We start from the raw sequence: 19,005 nt of genomic DNA on the forward strand, positions 1-19,005 counted from the left end.
ATCAGATTTAAGAAACGATTCCAAATCATATATATAGCCCAAACCACAATTGTTTAATTCCAATCTAGACTGAAAAATCCAGCTATGATTATTTTCTTCGATTTCTAATTTCCCTGATAATACATGTAGATAAAGAAACTCTTCTAAGTTTAATATTTACCATAGCATTAGTGATGTTTTTCTTCACACCAATTACTCTTTTAAAGAAACTGCTTTGTACATTTTCAATGTCAGGAGCTTTATGAAATCCCCATATTTCCTCCGTTCCGACTGAATCAATACAAAAAGGAGGAGTCTACATGATAACACGTCTCTAGCGGATTGTATGACTGTACATGTAATTATCGTAATTTCAATAACTTTTTATTGGTCCGTTTTTCTTGATTTTTTTTTATCAAAATGTGTAATTCTGGTAAGATATATTATCTTTATCCTGGCGCATAAAAAGAGTCCACGAAAAAGGTATAAGATATATTTTAAATCTATAATAATTAATAAGGACTGAATAAGGCCTAAATGTATTATATTCACGACATTATTCAAAATCCAATAAAGTCTCTCGACTGTTGAAAAAATATCAAATTATATACAAATATTATAGATTCGATACAAATTTTGATAACATATTTATTTTTAAACATTTGCATTCATTAAATGACAAAAAAAAACCACCAAAATTATCAAATTACAATTGTATAATTACAAGAAATCTTAAGTGTTACATGTACAGTAATTAATATTTTACCATGATTCCATGTAAAGGCAATCATTGCAATGTTCTTTTAGAGTAAGTTATTTAACAGAAATCTTAATGTGTTGTTTAACTATTTAGTTAACGCTAATCAACGCGTTGTCGATAAGAGGTATCAATTAATTAGAAGTGGAAGTGACAAGTGCCCGGTCTTGATCTAGATCTGTGTGACGTCACAAGCACCCAGCAACGACAAACAATATGGCCGCCCAGTGTCAGCTGTAGATTGAACTGTGAATGGTCGCGTGTCAGTGTGTATCGAATGGCGCCCGCCTGATATCCGGCTGAATCTAAAATGTCTGACTGTATACACAGTCTAACGGACATTACAAACATATCTAAATTTGTGTGATATTTACTGCAGTGATTTCTGTCTAGCACAGATTTTCACGACAAGATGGCGGGAAGTGGGGGTGCATTAAACCTATCACTTCTCAGTCGTGGTGTTGGAGAAGTTTCTAAAAATGGACACGAGAAGATTGAAGTTCTTTTTGAGCCACAGGTAGGTCATTGTCATATTATTTACCTGTCTACATTCTACACGGGAAATCCTAAAACCAGACAGAGTTTTACACCATGGTAAAAGTGTAAACATTGGATACACAATAGTATATTGCACGTTTATTTTTGTTGTTTATTTCAGACAAATAACAGGATTGAAATCCGTTTCCGTCCTCTAAATATAAGACACAATGTCTGGTTCATTTCTCACCAACTAGGCCTACCTGGCTATAATTCACGTACACATGTGTATATTTACGACAACATGTATGTAATGTGTGTACTTTTACTTTTGTCCAGAATTGTTTTCCTTTCTTTTTATTTCTTTTTCGTGACAACATGTAGGTTAATTTTTGGAGAATTTAATTTATGTATCATTGTTCGTCCATATAGCAAAGCAGGGGGTAAGAACTGAATAAAAAATAAGTTCAAAACTACATTAATGGTGTATTACAATGTAGGGAAAGCAGACTTCAAACACCAGTTTTATCTACAATTACAATGTATACTTTCATGCAAACATCATCACCAAAATATAAACTTAAAAACCTGTCGACGTATTCGCTAATCATTCAATGTCACTGGACTCTTATATTGGAGAGCATCTGATGTCAATTGGTTATAAAGATAAAATGTGATCTTGATGCATAAAAACGCACTATTGTTTCTTGACATTCCTGACGTTGTGATACATCAAGGTTTGCATCAATACCATCCCCACATCCACAAATACAGGAAATGAAAAGGACCCCCACTTGATTTTTCTAAAAGTTAATTAATTCAAATAAGACAGACAGGGACCCCATTTTATCCATTTACAGTACACTCATTTAGTATCAATCCTCCTGTATATAAAATAAATTGAAAACATATAAGTAATGACACTTATTTATACTGAAGTCATACCTAATATACATGTAATATGTCTGTCTGATTCACTTTAAAATGATAAATGTAGAAAAAAGATTCCATCTGTTTTGGCGTTAACCTTTTTATTTTTTTCTCGAGTCAAATGCATTATTATGTGTACAGTTTAGGTGTGTCCTGATCATTGATTACCAGACAATCCTACCTGTTTATATACACTTTACATACGTTATAAACACCATTGAGTCACGTCTGGAGTTCATACCCATATATCATACTGATCCAATCATGCAGACTCAACTCACCATTGTTTTAGTTCAAGCTGAAAGATTGAGAAGATTTTGTATGTCATTACATTGTGTAGTTGGTGTTTTTTATAGCAAACGTCGTAGGCATTAAGATTACCTATGTTTAATCAATGTAGCACATGATTTTCTACACATAACAATTAAATGCTATTTTAGCATTTTGATTAATTATAAATGTCATATGTGTTTTCAAATTTTATCAACATTGATGTCAAAATCTTGATTTCTTTAAAAAGATCAAAGACGTCTATTTGGTAGTTAGGAAATTTACGTCAATTACTTAATCGCAGTGATTGCTATCTTTTTAATTGTAAGATTTAATTACGGTAAACATTGCATGAAAATAAAAATCATGGTGATTTGAAGATATTTGCAGATGTAGATATCAATTAACTTGTTATTTAATGAATTCACAGATTTATGTATCCTTGAATAGTGTATAATGTACTGGTAATAATCATTTTGTCCTAAGTCAACCCTAGAGAGAAATAACAAATTAACAGAAATAACTATGACTACATGTAGATATTGTTATTTAGTAAGACCTAAATAGTTTAAAATGAACATTTTTTTCATATTTCTCTTTAATTTTTTAGTTCTTGCAGAAATATTAATACAAATTACATGCTGTTTTCCTCTTATATTTCTATCAATAATAAACTTTGATAAAAATGGAATGTCATCATACTACTTAAGTCCAGTATCATGAGTACTGTAACATTCGTAACATAAATCAATTACAAGTATGAGGAATCCGACTTATTTTTAATCTGTGCTTGTACTACTATAATTTATCTCTTTATAGGGTAACTGTACATGGTCTGTGTTAACATTTCAAGTGGTACATGGTCTGTGTTAACATTTCAAGTGTGAGGATTCCGACTTATTTTTAATCTGTGCTTGTACTACTTTAATTTATCTCTTTATAGGGTAATTGTACATGGTCTGTGTTAACATTTTATATTAGAGGTGTATGACTGTTATAAGGTTAATCGGAGGATTAAGGATTATTTATTGTTTCCCTCGTTAGCCCTCTATAGCTAGCATTTCGTGTTCCGCGTCCTCGGGAGAGTACTTTACATTAATATTGTATCAACTATTGAACTAACGACAAATGTAGTATCGAGTACTGCTGTGTTTATATACAGTGATTGTATCAACTTTAACTGTTTAAATAGCTAATTACATCAATACATTCTCATCTAGGTGTTAAATATTTCCCTGACTAGACAGTTATTAACAATCATGATATAAAACAATTTAATGAAGTGAACAAATGATATGGTACATTAAATGGTTATCATTTTAGTTTCTTGTATTCTCTGTTATGTAAGAATTTATGTGTAGATTAGAATGGCTACCAGATGCTAAGATAAGACTAACACTAGATTATCTCCCCCTAGTTTGAAATTTAGGAGCAGACATATTGCAGAGACAAATATTATTAAGACAGATTTTAGTGATCTGTATTTTGATAATCTAGAGACTGGTGTTCAGTCTAAGTGTATATTAGATTGGCCACCAGACACTAAGTTATTGATATACTAGATTATATCCCCCTTACTAACTTTAGTGTTATATTTTGATATTTTCAGTATATCTGCTCTTTGAATTAGTCTGAAACCTTTTCTTTTCCACTAACAATAAGTCAGCCTTTGAGCATTGACAACTAATAAATGAAACAGATAAAAGTACTGTATTTATCATAATACATGTAAGCACAATATTAATAGCAAAAGTCCACCCTCCCCCACATAATATTTTGTACCTGTATGTGTATCTTTCTCAAAAATAACAACACTGTGGAAATGTTATGAACATAAATCGCAAAATTCAGCACTCGCGAAAATAATCCACATTTACAATATCATTTATCATTGTTAATCAAAATCTGACAGTACAAAAAAGCAGATCGTAGTACATATCTAAATCAATGCTGTTATTTGTAGTCGGGGGTGACCAGGTACAGTCTAATATGTTATGTTGAATTATTGATGGGAAAAGTTCCCTACCTTACTCATAAAATCTTAGCTATTACATGTAGACATGCGATATAGAAAGTAAAAATTATAAAAAACACACATCATTGCATAATTTGTTTTATACCTTACACACAACACAGACAAGAATTCCAATTATCACAAAAACGCAATCATTCAGGGGCTGCAGTGGCTGAGTGGTATAAAGGTGTCTTGACATAATACCATTAGCCCTCCACCTCTGGGTCACAAGTTTGAATCCTATGTGGGGCAGTTGCCAGATGCTGACCGCTGGTCGGTGGTTTTGCTCTGGATACTTCAGGTTTCCTCCACTATCTGAATCCTGCTTTGTCCTTAAATGATCCTGACTGTTAATAGGACATTAAATCATTGAAACACAGGCTTTCTGCTGCAGTCTCCCAAAAAAACACAAAATCTCCATGAACATTTTTATTTGACCTTCCCCGAATGACCTATAGCTATTGATAAGTCATTAAGCAGAATTAACCAATCACTGAACAGCCATATTTTCTGAAATGAGACATCTATTTTTAACAATGAGACATCTATATTTTCTGATGGATAATAGTTAGAGTTGATACTGATATAGTATCGTTACTCGTTTTAAAAAGTACCAATAATCTTATTGGTATTTGAAAAAAACCAACATGACTTTCTAAGTAAATCCACATGTAAAAGTGATTAAATGAAGGAGACAGGCTATTGTACGGGCTATATTAGCTATCTGGTCTCAGACAATCCCGTTATAAGTGTAATAAGAACATGATCTTCAAAAGTATTGCAGTTCTGTTTTATAATGCAATTAAAATACATTATTTGCACTACAACCTGTGTATTTTCTTATATGCATGCATAAATTACAATGTTAAAGCAAGTAAAAAATTTATATGTAGCTATATACATGTAGTCTAGTATGTAAGACAAACATTATATTTCTTCAGAAGTATAGGTATTGCCATCGTTTACGTGATACTGGGTATGGTGTCGTACCGTTTCATATACTTTAGTGGTATTCAACCCTAGTAATGGTCGTATCATGTACCTGTTTCTGCCTGATTAGTACAGACCTTTGCAGACTTAGACTAGATTGATTTATGGCCCATTAACAAGTATAGGATAAAGGCTATAGAATCTATAATACATAAGGAGATGTGAGTTCATACCTATAGACTTTTCTTTTCATCCCTATAGGAACATGTTCATGTAATTACAATGCAAAAACTGTATATTTGTAGACTCAGAGGACTGAAGAAGGCCCTATAGTGGCTGAATATATATTCCATAGAAAAGATTTTGATTTTACTTTGAATTTATTTTGGCCTTTTATTTCGGATTATTTATATACTAGCTTTATACCGTTTTTATACCTTATCATTATATTTGTAGCATTCAAAATTAATGACTTTTTTATACTTCACCCATTTTCGTCATTTTTACCTAAAAAAACATGCATGTTTCCCTCTTTCCAGCACTGATCTGTTTCACTTAGTTCTTAAGATTTTGACAATTCTCATGAGGCCACTAACAATATAAATGAAGAATTAATTTTCTAAAAGATGGATGACCAATGGTCAAAGCTTAGGACCGTTTCAAATTCCAAATTGAATTATTCCTGCTCTTGATACTGTACAAAACTCATTTATATATATAGGTAAACTTAAAAGATAAAAATTTGCCAGTCATTTTGGCCCATTATAATGCTGTAGCTCAGTGTTGTCATTCAGATTAAGTTTTGTGATAAATCGTTTGTGTTTGATTACTTTTGAAATAATATATTTATGAATCGTTTTGTATATTTTACAGGACTACTACAACTTTCGGACATTCCTGCCTCCCATCGAGCCTCCAGCACCTACCTATGCCTATGACAGCTCTCCCACGTTTTCTCGTCGCTCCCACAAACCGGAGATCCCGATCCCCAAAACGTTTACCACCAGAAAGGGAGCTCTCCTCCTGTTTTCTGAAGACCTTGCACAAAAGAACCCTGTCATGCCTATGGTACGACGACACAACTACCACAGCCTCGACGAGACCAAATTCTCCTCCCTCACCCCAGACGAGAATGGTGACCTAAAGACAGTAGATGACCTTGCCAAGTCAATTCTTCTCTATGGCAACCAGGTATGGTTTTATTTTTACATGTATTAATGAATAAAGTAAAAATTGTTACTCAAAAAAGGTTATTTATATTAAGGAGAAATTTGTCACATTTTGAAAATCTAAAGAAATAAGAAAAAATATAACTGATGTGTCCAGTCTTGGAACAACTTCAAAGATTTTTTAAAAAATTGTGTTTTGAACTTGGATACAATAAATGAGCTTTAAAATATGTATATTATTAGGGAAGAAATTGAAAATTACTAAACAAGGTATTTTCTATCCTTTACCATACATAGTTTGCCTATTAAACTGTGAAATTTAAAAAACCCCAGCAAATAAATCATAAGTTTATGATAAAATTTGGAGTGTATTGGAGGGTTTTATCAGACTAGTTGTCTTTATGGAATTCACCAGTTTATCATGTGAAGCATTTTGTCTAATATAACTGAAGTGTATGACATAAATAACTCATGTCTGATTCAAGTGTCTGCTTGACTGGGATTGCTGATTCAAGTATATGTTTGACTTCAATGTTTGAAATAAGTGTGTGTATTATGATTTTCAAGAAGTATAGTGAGCATATATTGGTCCAGATAAAAACAAATAAAACTGTAAGGAGAGCATTACCTGAAGTATATACCTACCTAGAAAACCTTCGATCATCGGTAACTATAACTTATCAGCGCCAAATGTGTGTTGAAAAATCGTGGTTGTTATGTTTGAAATTGAAATCGGAGAAAATCCCATGAAATAAAGTGTTACAGTCAACCTGATAAATATTTGATAATGTAAAACATTATATATTATCTAACAGTAAATGAGTCTAATAATAAATAGCAAAAATTATGTGAGATTATGGTTTTGTAATGTATATACTGTATTCAATCCAATATGTGCCCAACCAAGTATGCTGAAAATAATGAAAAAATCATTGGGCCACAAATGAACTGGCTGAGGAAAGAGATAAAAAAACATATGGTTTTCATATTTGCCTATCATGTACTGGGTGAATTTTGATTTAAGATAAGTAGTTAGAGGCCTCAAAAAGGGATGGGGCCCTTACATGATCAAATGTGGTAAATATTGTCAGTCGTCTCCTTATTGAAAGTTACTGAATGGTGGGAATTAGTTTGCACAATGTTTTCAAATATGAAAAAAAGACCTCAATTAAACCAGTATGTACTTTGTGATCAGTATCTGTATTTTTGTGCTGACATAATGCTAAGTTGAAATTCAGATAATTTTCACACAATTCCTGTTGTAGGATTCCCCTGATCTGGACGGAGGATTTATGAATATGAAGTTTATACGCGGCCGTAAGAAAAAGGATTTATTTGACAGACAGATAAGACCAGGGTTCTCAGCAAAACGTTATCTGTCGTCCTGGACAAAGTCCTGGGACGATTCTGTCCTGGAAAAGGTCATCAGCAAGGGTAGGTAACTCTATTCATAGCTTTGGATAAAGTTCAATATATTGACATTAGTATATCTGGTGAATAAAGTAAGAAACAAAAGTTGTAAACTTTATGAAAGAAAATGTTTATTTGAAATAAAAACTACAGAATTAAAGAAAAATATATAGGGCAGTTACTGGGATTTGAGTCCAATATTGGCGTTCAAGGTTAATCTTTTTGACAGATTGAGAAATTAAACTCTTTCTTCTATTAATTTAGGGTACAGCTGTACCTGACATAGAAATCTCTGCTCTACTATAATTATGATTTATATTTTAATTATGATTTATGTATTAATTATAATTTATGTATTGATTATGACTTTTGTATTAATTATGACTTTTGTTTTAATTATGATTTATGCTATAATTATGATTTATGTTCGAATTATGATTTATGTTTTAGGTTACCTGACGGAGAAGTCCCTGTTCTACTGTAATTATGTTTTATATTTTAATTATGATTTATGTTTTAGGTTACCTGACAGAGAAGTCCCTGTTCTACTGTAATTATGATTTATGTTTTAATTATGATTTATGTTAATCATGATTTATGTTTTAGGTTACCTGACAGAGAAGTCCCTGTTCTACTGTAATTATGATTTATGTTTTAATTATGATTTATGTTAATCATGATTTATGTTTTAGGTTACCTGACAGAGAAGTCCCTGTTCTACTGTAATTATGATTTATGTTTTAGGTTACCTGACAGAGAAGTCCCTGTTCTACTGTAATTATGATTTATGTTTTAGGTTACCTGACAGAGAAGTCCCTGTTCTACTGTAATTATGATTTATGCTTTAGGTTACCTGACAGAGAAGTCCCTGTTCTACTGTAATTATGATTTATGTTTTAGGTTTACCTGACAGAGAAGTCCCTGTTCTACTGTAATTATGATTTATGCTTTAGGTTACCTGACGGAGAAGTCCCTGTTCTACTGTAATTATGATTTATGTTTTAGGTTACCTGACAGAGAAGTCCCTGTTCTACTGTAATTATGATTTATGCTTTAGGTTACCTGACGGAGAAGTCCCTGTTCTACTGTAATTATGATTTATGTTTTAGGTTACCTGACAGAGAAGTCCCTGTTCTACTGTAATTATGATTTATGTTTTAGGTTACCTGACAGAGAAGTCCCTGTTCTACTGTAATTATGATTTATGCTTTAGGTTACCTGACGGAGAAGTCCCTGTTCTACTGTAATTATGATTTATGTTTTAGGTTACCTGACGGAGAAGTCCCTGTTCTACTGTAATTATGATTTATGTTTTAGGTTACCTGACAGAGAAGTCCCTGTTCTACTGTAATTATGATTTATGCTTTAGGTTACCTGACAGAGAAGTCCCTGTTCTACTGTAATTTATGATTTATGTTTTAGGTTACCTGACAGAGAAGTCCCTGTTCTACTGTAATTATGATTTATATTTTAGGTTACCTGACGGAGAAGTCCCTGTTCTACTGTAATTATGATTTATGTTTTAGGTTACCTGACGGAGAAGTCCCTGTTCTACTGTAATTATGATTTATGCTTTAGGTTACCTGACAGAGAAGTCCCTGTTCTACTGTAATTATGATTTATGTTTTAGGTTACCTGACAGAGAAGTCCCTGTTCTGCTGTAATTATGATTTATGTTTTAGGTTACCTGACGGAGAAGTCCCTGTTCTACTGTAATTATGATTTATGCTTTAGGTTACCTGACAGAGAAGTCCCTGTTCTACTGTAATTATGATTTATGCTTTAGGTTACCTGACGGAGAAGTCCCTGTTCTACTGTAATTATGATTTATGTTTTAGGTTACCTGACAGAGAAGTCCCTGTTCTACTGTAATTATGATTTATGCTTTAGGTTACCTGACAGAGAAGTCCCTGTTCTACTGTAATTATGATTTATGCTTTAGGTTACCTGATGGAGAAGTCCCTGTTCTACTGTAATTATGATTTATGTTTTAGGTTACCTGACAGAGAAGTCCCTGTTCTACTGTAATTATGATTTATGCTTTAGGTTACCTGACAGAGAAGTCCCTGTTCTACTGTAATTATGATTTATGTTTTAGGTTATTTGACGGAGAGAAGTCCCTGTTCTACTGTAATTATGATTTATGCTTTAGGTTACCTGACGGAGAAGTCCCTGTTCTACTGTAATAATGATTTATGTTTTAGGTTACCTGACGGAGAAGTCCCTGTTCTACTGTAATTATGATTTATGTTTTAGGTTACCTGACGGAGAAGTCCCTGTTCTACTGTAATTATGATTTATGTTTTAGGTTACCTGACGGAGAAGTCCCTGTTCTACTGTAATTATGATTAATGTTTTAGGTTACCTGACAGAGAAGTCCCTGTTCTACTGTAATTATGATTTATGTTTTAGGTTACCTGACAGAGAAGTCCCTGTTCTACTGTAATTATGATTTATGTTTTAGGTTACCTGACAGAGAAGTCCCTGTTCTACTGTAATTATGATTTATGTTTTAATTATGATTTATTTTAATTATGATTTATGTTTTAATTATGATTTATGTTTTAATTATGATTTATGTTTTAATTATGATTTATGTTTTAATTATGATTTATGTTTTAGGTTACCTGACGGAGAAGTCCCTGTTCTACTGTAATTATGATTTATGTTTTAATTATGATTTGTGTTTTAATTATGATTTATGTTTTAATTATGATTTATGTTTTAATTATGATTTATGTTTTAGGTTACCTGACGGAGAAGTCCCTGTTCTACTATAACCCGTTGATGCCCCACCTCCAGCGGAGATTAAACGATGACATGTCCCACTACCCCGTCCCGTACAAACTGATGAGGAGCATGTTAATGTCCCCGGGCAGTCTCTCTGGTTACACATTCTATAGGGTCCGACCCGAGTCCTCGGAGACGATACGTAAGTGGATTTTTAAAATCACTATTTTTTAATTTGAGAAGAACAAATGTAGCAGCCTACAGATCAGGGTGTGAAAGCTGTGGCTGGGTAACCCTAAACAATAGCCTCATGCTCTACTGATAAAGCTTCCCAAGGATCATGAAACAGTCTTAGCCAATCAAAAATGATGTACTTTTATGTAACATCATCTATGATTGGCTCAGTCTAAACTCAGATTGTTTTGGACTTTTTAATGATCTTGTGGACAGGTTCTGAACTATTTTCCAAGCCTAAGTACATTTATAAAGAGGTTTACACAAATATTGATTTCATTTAGTAAGAATAAGTCCTACTCCTCATTTCTTTTCATTATTGATATGGCTGAAGTGATATATTGTAGTGGTAAGCACAGTTTGGAGGTCCCGGGTTTGAGCCCCGGTCTAGTTGACAACTAGTACATTTTCTCGTCTGTTATAAACTGGGCACCCAACAGTTAATGCAGGGTGTTAGTATAAGGGTCACATGTATCTTTGATGGTGAAGACTTTGAGAGAAAGGAGGGAAGAGTGTAGCGGCGTTAGACTGGGTCAATCTGCCTAGTGTTTGGAGGTCTGGGTTTGAGCCCCAATATGGCCAATACATTTCCTCAACTCACATAACAATATTTCCACATTTTGATATTTGCTTACTGATGTTGTCATTTGCTTCACTGATTTTCCCAATGTCAAAGCCATAGTGAAAGAAGTGCCAAGATTTGGTTCAAATTAAAATTTGTTTGGAAATACATCTGAGGAAAAATAGAATCACCTATGCTTGAAGGAAAATGTTTTTAGCTAATTAATGATCATATAAGTAACCTTTGTAATGTCAGAGTGGGTTACAAGACACGACCTTAATTAAAATGACCTGTGATTAATGGAAATCTTTTAAGTATGTATTCTAGATACACTTGTATTTTTTCAGGATTACAACGAGGTAAAATTTGTCACTAATCTATTGTTTCCTAATTGCATGTTCTTTAATTGTCAATTAGAATGTGTGTTAATTGATTTGTCTGTTAAAGACAGATAATGTTGATTTATTTTGTTCTGTAGAGGTTGTCTGTTTTGGAAAGATACTTAATAAATTGTTTTAACAAAAATAAGGTAGTATAATGATTTTTACTACAATTCAAGCTAACAGATTAATTAACTGATTTACTGTGAGATTTAATTTTAACATCAGCAATACAAAACTTTCTTGACTAGTCGTATTAGCTAGAGTTAGCTCCCCTTTTACTGGTAAAAGATTTTGGAGATGTGATTCTGAATAATAACTATCTCACAGCTGTTATTCCTGATTGATTCAATGCATCAATACTATACTTGGTATATGCCATTGTACAATTATTAATTCTCAGAACTGCTAAGCTGTCACATAAAAAATGTTTTTATATTCATTAAACAGCTAGAACTGTGTTCTCTAGGGTTGAACTGAATTCCTGCCTTTTCATAAATAAAATTTAAGCACTGTAATCCGATCGGCTTCCAGGTGTGATTTATTTACACAAATTTCGTAATCCACGTTAATTAGTAAAACTTTATCATTGCATATTAATGCAGAATCTGCATTATATATAGTAAAAGGAATTTCCATTCAGTTTTTATAAATCCGAGAATATTAATCTTCACAAACTTATATCAAGATGGGATTCTCGACATTTAGTAGCTGCGAAAGATAGTTGGTTTACAGTTTTGGAAGAACAGATAGATTGATTTCTGATTTTAAAAAATGAAATGTTTCCACTTTTGCCTATTTTTGTGTTTACAGTGTCACACGAAGAAATGGGAACGGCCATTAGTCGAGGCGCCTCCATCAAAGTGATAAGTACGAGAGATGGAATACAAAGGGAGGTAACTTACGCCAGTCTGGACCGCCACGCTAAGGAGGAGGTTCTCACAGACCTACTAGTCAAAAGCGCCGTCCACTACGCCATGAAAAAACAACAGGTCAGTTGGTTGAAGGTTGTGGACAATTTTCTTATAGCGAGGCTAAATCAGGGGTCACCATGGTTGGGGGGTGGGGGGTGGTGTTAAAATGTGGGGCCGCATAACAACAAATTAAGACCTGCATATCTGGGTCCCATGTGGGCAGTTGCCAGATATGCAGGTCAATGGTTTTTCTCTGGGTACTCTGATTTACTGCATCCTAAAGATAACACACCCTTTTATGTATATTAGTGGTTATAATATGTTAGAGCATTTCTCACTATAAATATTGTGTGCTAAAATACCCTTGTACTTATTATATGTGTCTTGTTAGTGTTTGATGCAGCAACAATGGTGAATGCATAAATTCATCAACTTGTTCAAAATCAGATTTGCGCTGAATTTAATTACAGCAAAATAAGTATGTTCACAGAAGTCTGTAAGAAAGTGAGATATTTGGAGATTTTAGTGGTATTTTCTGTGTTTTATACCAGGAGTACATGGATGGGACCTATTACTCCCAAGGGAACAAACTTGTTGAGGTGCCAGAATCTCCTGTACCAAAGTTTGATATGCAGGATGCAGTTGAGGTGAGTTACTCTTCTTTTTAATTTTTTAATGTTTCTTATATTCTATTTGCATATTACAGAGATATCTGCCCTTGGGGGTAGGTATTGATTGTGACATTATGTGTTGTCTAGTGTAACATCATACTTTTCAAAGAAAACAGAAGTTTCACTCACAAAATAATGACATCACAGTGGATACCTTAATGTAAGGGAGGTAACTCTGTAATATACAGAAAACAGAATGCTACTTTTTCAAGTTCCAATTTCTGCACAAAATTTAATTTCAACAGTCTGGGGTTTTATGGTAAACCATACCTTCATAAAAGATATGGCTAACCATCACTTGTATCATAAAGGTAAAGTTATGGTTTATCATCGCTTTGACAAAAGTAATGATTATCCATATCTTTTAACATACTCACACTTAGGGAGCAGTCATTATTTACATTTTTGAACTAAGTTATGGTTTTTCATAACTTTTTTTACTTACAAAGTTATGGCTTTCCATCCCTTCATACAGAAGTTATGGTTTTACATAACTTTTATTTTAAAAAAGTTATGGTTATCCATCCCTTCATATAGAAGTTATGGTTTTGAATAACTTTAAGGATAAATTCTCTTGGCCTTTGTGTAATGGTGTGGTTATCAGCTTTTCCATCTTCTGCAGCCATTTTCTCAGAGACAGAGTAACAGTCCTGGTCATAAGGATGCTTAGATTCTGGGGAGGGGTCTTTATTAACATTTTCTTATAACCCCTGCGAATCGATCATGAATAATTCATGAACATTCATGAACTATTCATGAACTATTCATCAAAAGTTCATGAACTAAGTTCATGAACAGTCATGAATGTTCTTGAACATTAAATGGCCTAATGGAAATAATACACAGTATTTTTCATGCACAGTTCATGAACTGTCCGTGTATATTTAGTTCATGAACAGGTTCATGAATAGTTCATGAATAGTTCATGAACTGGTTCATGAATAGTTCATGGACAGTTCATGAATAGTTCATGAACAGTTCATGAATAGTTCATGAACATTTGATGAATAGTTCATGAACATTTGATGAACTGTTCATGAACATTAAATGGCCAAATGAAAATAGTAAACAATGTTTCATGAACTGTTCATGAAAAAAATTGATGACGGTTCATGAATATTTAGTTCATGAACAGTTCATGAACTGCATCCTAACCAGTTTGATACTGAATCAAAACTTGCAATGAATTACAACTGCGGCAATCATACTTTAATATTGAAAAACAAATTAATTAAAATGTCTCCAGCTGACATGTTTATTTTTCAAGCTATGAATTTTCTTTTTAGGAGAAAATGGCAAACTCACAGTATAGATTATAAATAGATGTCATAATAGCATATACATTACATACAATATATATAATTATTATATATAAGTCTGTTTTGTTTTTAAGTAGAGTTGAAAAAATTTCCCTTGATAGCAAATATTTTGAATAAACCTGTCTATTGCAGTGCAGTGGTGAAATTTACACTGATAGTATATAAGTGCAAGGGCCCTTTGTGTCCAGCTGTTTCCCCTTCTCTGTACCCCCTCCCTATCCCCACTAAGTATGGCCTTCAGGCCAATGGTCCATCCTTAATCTCAGTGTGTAAATTCCTTACACATGTCTAAGCACAATATTATGTACACATACATTTCAGGCTACTAGCTTGTGAAAGGAAATGTCATGACCCCTTTAAATGACTAGTTAAATTTGATAGCTTCTATATCCATAAAATGCTAATATTTATCATTAATTAAAGGGCTAGTTACCAGGTATATCAACTGATTCTGACTACATGTGAAGCATTTCTTGTCAAACAAATGGAGCCAGTAAATTGAAAGTTTCAATAGTTAAAATGTGACTTTTGAAGAAAACAGATTCTACATATATTAACCTTTTAATCTTTTAGATACCAATTATTTATACATTTCTTTATTGTTTCACACTTTTCAGATTATGAAACTAGCTTGTGTACTTGTAGAAATCAAATCAAAGATCTCCATGTTATGTTGCACACACATGTAGATGCAAACTCCAGCTCCTAAAAGATATGCTATGCATATTAAATTGAAATCAAACAAACAATATAATTAGATATTTAACATACCTTGAAAACTGTGTCATCAATCCATAATATGAACCTTTGGATTATGATATATCCTAAGAATTGTTGCACATAGTTCATCTCTTTGTAAATGCCTCCATCACTGTTTAAAATCTGCTGATGTCATGACCCTATATTCCAGCACCAATCAAAAGCCAGATTGTTTGTCATGTGATCATGCAAGAGGCTTCTCTTCGATTTAATGATTTTTTAAATTTTTTTTGAGCTTCACATATTTTTGAAAAACAGATAAAAAATTAGCATTAAAAAATCCTGGCATGTTTTTAAAGCATAATTGATATATAACCAGTTACTTCAATTTAGTTCATGAACATATAATTTATGTTCATGAATAGTTCATGAATTAAAAATAAGTTCATGAACAATCTACTGATGTTCATGAACAGTTCATGAAAACCATATTTAAATATTATGTTCATGAACTATTCATGAAAAGTTCATGAAACTTCATGGACACTTCATGAACCAATGTTCATGAACTGGTTCATGAACTTTGTATGAAAAAATTTCATGAACATTTCATGAACATTTACAGAAAGTTCATGAACATTCATGAACATTTCATGGTTCATGAAAGTTCATGAACATCAATTCGCAGGGGAAGGGAGGTATCATTATCTGATTCAGTAAGCTTAGAGAGAATGACAAGTACCGAGTTTTGCTAAAAGAAGAAAGTTATGGTCAGCCATGACTTTAAAAGGGTATGGTTTACCATAAAACCCCAGACTGTTCAAAGATGATTGAATCTTCTGCATTCTGTGATGTCACAAAAGATCCTTGTTCAGTATCATACCATATTTTAATAGTGCATGTGGATTTAGCTGGCAGTATTACAACAGAGTACCCAAGTGTATAACCAATCAATAGTCAGTATTCTGTCATGTGATGTACTAATGACTAATATGGCATATTTGTCTTATTAATTGATGCCAGATAATATACTGGGACTTCCTAATATGTCTCAGAGATATAGCTGACTTTTTGACTGGACTTGAAACTCAAGATGGCCACCATACCTAGTGATTTGTAGCAGTTTAGATGTCTGTTTTTGAGATCTCCCACCATATTTTGATCTCACCACAAATCCGGATGTTGGGAATTTCGTTACACTTCCATAGTTCCAACCGAGGCACAAGTCTTTGTCTTTTCCATTATTGTGGCCCCTCAAGGAATCGTACACCAGTGCTTGTACTTCTAGTATATGGAGGCTCATTCCATTATCCCTTAATGAGCCCCCATGTCTGGTGTTACAGACTTGTCTTTGACAATAAACCTATCAAATGAATACTATCAGCCGTTTATCGATCATTTAATCGTGATAAACTTGGGGACTACAGCGTTGACTGGAGGGCTAGGGAGTAATCATGTGTGAAAATAGATAGAATCATGTAAAACACCTATCAGAAAATCACTGATGTATACAATGATAAAGGTGTACTGGTTATTAATATCAGGACTGTGGTTTTGAGGTTTTGATGTTTCCAGTATATTTTAATTAATTCTCATACCTTTATTTGAGCTTTTCCATTATTGAGGTCAATTTGTAGGCTTGAGACCAAAGGTTCAGTACTGAGCTATTGGCTGTTGCATTATTTAGTGACCTTGAAATATGTAACCCTTTGTTCTAGCTAACTCAGCTAAAATTGGATAGAATAGTTTTAACTGTTGTTCATTAAATGGTGGCGCCAGAATGGCAGCTCCAACCAACTATTTCTTATTCGAAGGTTATGAGAAAAATTGTCTCAGTTACATAATTTGATTTGTGAAAGTTGTTAACTTTTCATGAGATACATAGAATTAAGTGTAGGTTTTAATTGGTTCTAAATTTGATAAAATGCTGCCATCCAATTTTGTCTGGAAATTATCGTTATTTACCCTTTTATCATATGTGTATTACTACTTTTAATAACTACAGTGATAATTGTTCTATTGAACTCAGAGGGGTCTTAAAGTATATACATATACACCTGAAATAAATGACCTTGACCTCATCAAGGATAAAGTTTGTGAGCTCACTACTTAATGTTGGAAAGTTGGTAGGGTTGGTGACCTTGGTTAGGTGACGTGTCAAAGCAAATTAGGTCACTCTGGGTCCATGACCTACATTTGACATTCAGTATAGATACTTAACTTATTGTTCACTTTCTTTTAAGCTTAAGTTTTCATTTGTTGAAGTTTTGAAGAATCTATGTGTGTTCAGACATCAGGAAACTTTGGTTTTACTCTATAAATATTTGATTCTGTCTAAAGTTGACACTATATATTTGATTCTGTCTAAAGTTGACACTATATGTTTGATTCTGTTTGAAGCTCTTCTTGCATAATTACATTCTCGAAGAATTAGTATTTATACACATTAACTGTTAAAGCTTGTGTCACTCTGTTGCCTTCATTTAACAGATCTGCTTTGTGTAAAAATGATTTCAAATTACAATACCTGTGTTACTTGATACCTGATACATAAGGATTGCATTGTTACATAATGTGGTGGAGGTCACATTAGGTCAGGGGTCAATATGGTATCAAGGTCATGGAGTCACAAGGTCAGCAATAAGGCAGAACTTATAGGATTTAATATGTAAACAGTGCATGTATGCAATCATTGTACAGTAGAAATTTACAAAGGAAGTCTAGAATATTAGATTTCATCATGAAAGTCTTTTTTTTTCCAAATCAATTGGACAAATGGTTTAAGAGAATGTAGAAGTTAAGTATTTGTTAACTAATTCACCCCTGAATACACATTTGAACTCTTCTTATAAAAAGACTGGAACAGTTCATTATGACTGTTCAGGGGTGAATGAGTTAATACAATCTTTAAAGTTCCATCTTTGAGATAATGGCTTTAATGGACATATATGTTTATAATGGTGCTGTGGTGCTCAGTGGTTAAAATGTCCTGACATGTTATCACAAGTTCTCCACATGTGGGTCATGAGTTCAAATTCCATGTTAGGCAGTTGTCTGAGGTTCTGACTGCAGGTTGGTGAATTTCTCCGCATTCCTCCACCATCAAACCTGGCCTGTCCTTAAATGACCTTGGCTGTTGACTTTGTTACTATAAGTGACCTTGAAGCAAAAGATAATAGGTGTCAAAGGAATAAACATTGGTGATTTTGTCCTACAGGCAATAAACACATTTGATACTGTGGTGTTAATCTTACTCGGGCACCTTAAAATCAAACAAAATAACTATAAATATGGGATTTTGTCATACGTTATGTCTGGGAGAATCCATAAAGTGGAAGTATGGTGTCATATAACAGAATGGGATCAAACATGGCTGAAGGGGTTCTACTTCAAAGGTCTATTATTTAATATAGATTTGATGACTCTGTAACAATGTCTGGTGACTGGGAGGTAAAATATCCACCATACCACTGTACCACAGAGTGTTACAATCACAATTCGTGTTTGTCTGAAAAATTATGTAAAAATTGGAATGGAAATCAATTTCCTTACAAAGCAAT

General features: G+C 33.2%; 1 protein-coding gene across 1 annotated transcript in view; it reads left to right on the plus strand.

Moving 5' to 3' along the window:
• Positions 1–940: 940 nt before the first annotated feature.
• Positions 941–19,005, plus strand: part of LOC138310308 (uncharacterized) — an 84,805-nt gene continuing 66,740 nt past the window's right edge. Inside the window, exons 1-6 of the mRNA XM_069251454.1 lie at positions 941–1,253; positions 6,231–6,548; positions 7,792–7,960; positions 10,683–10,868; positions 12,656–12,834; positions 13,308–13,403. Of these exons, the coding sequence (XP_069107555.1) occupies positions 1,149–1,253; positions 6,231–6,548; positions 7,792–7,960; positions 10,683–10,868; positions 12,656–12,834; positions 13,308–13,403 (1,053 nt within the window). The 5' untranslated portion in view covers positions 941–1,148. The remainder of the gene's footprint in view (positions 1,254–6,230; positions 6,549–7,791; positions 7,961–10,682; positions 10,869–12,655; positions 12,835–13,307; positions 13,404–19,005) is intronic.

Source organism: Argopecten irradians, chromosome 16, assembly GCF_041381155.1.
Source record: "Argopecten irradians isolate NY chromosome 16, Ai_NY, whole genome shotgun sequence".
NCBI classification, from domain to species: Eukaryota; Metazoa; Mollusca; class Bivalvia; order Pectinida; family Pectinidae; genus Argopecten; species Argopecten irradians.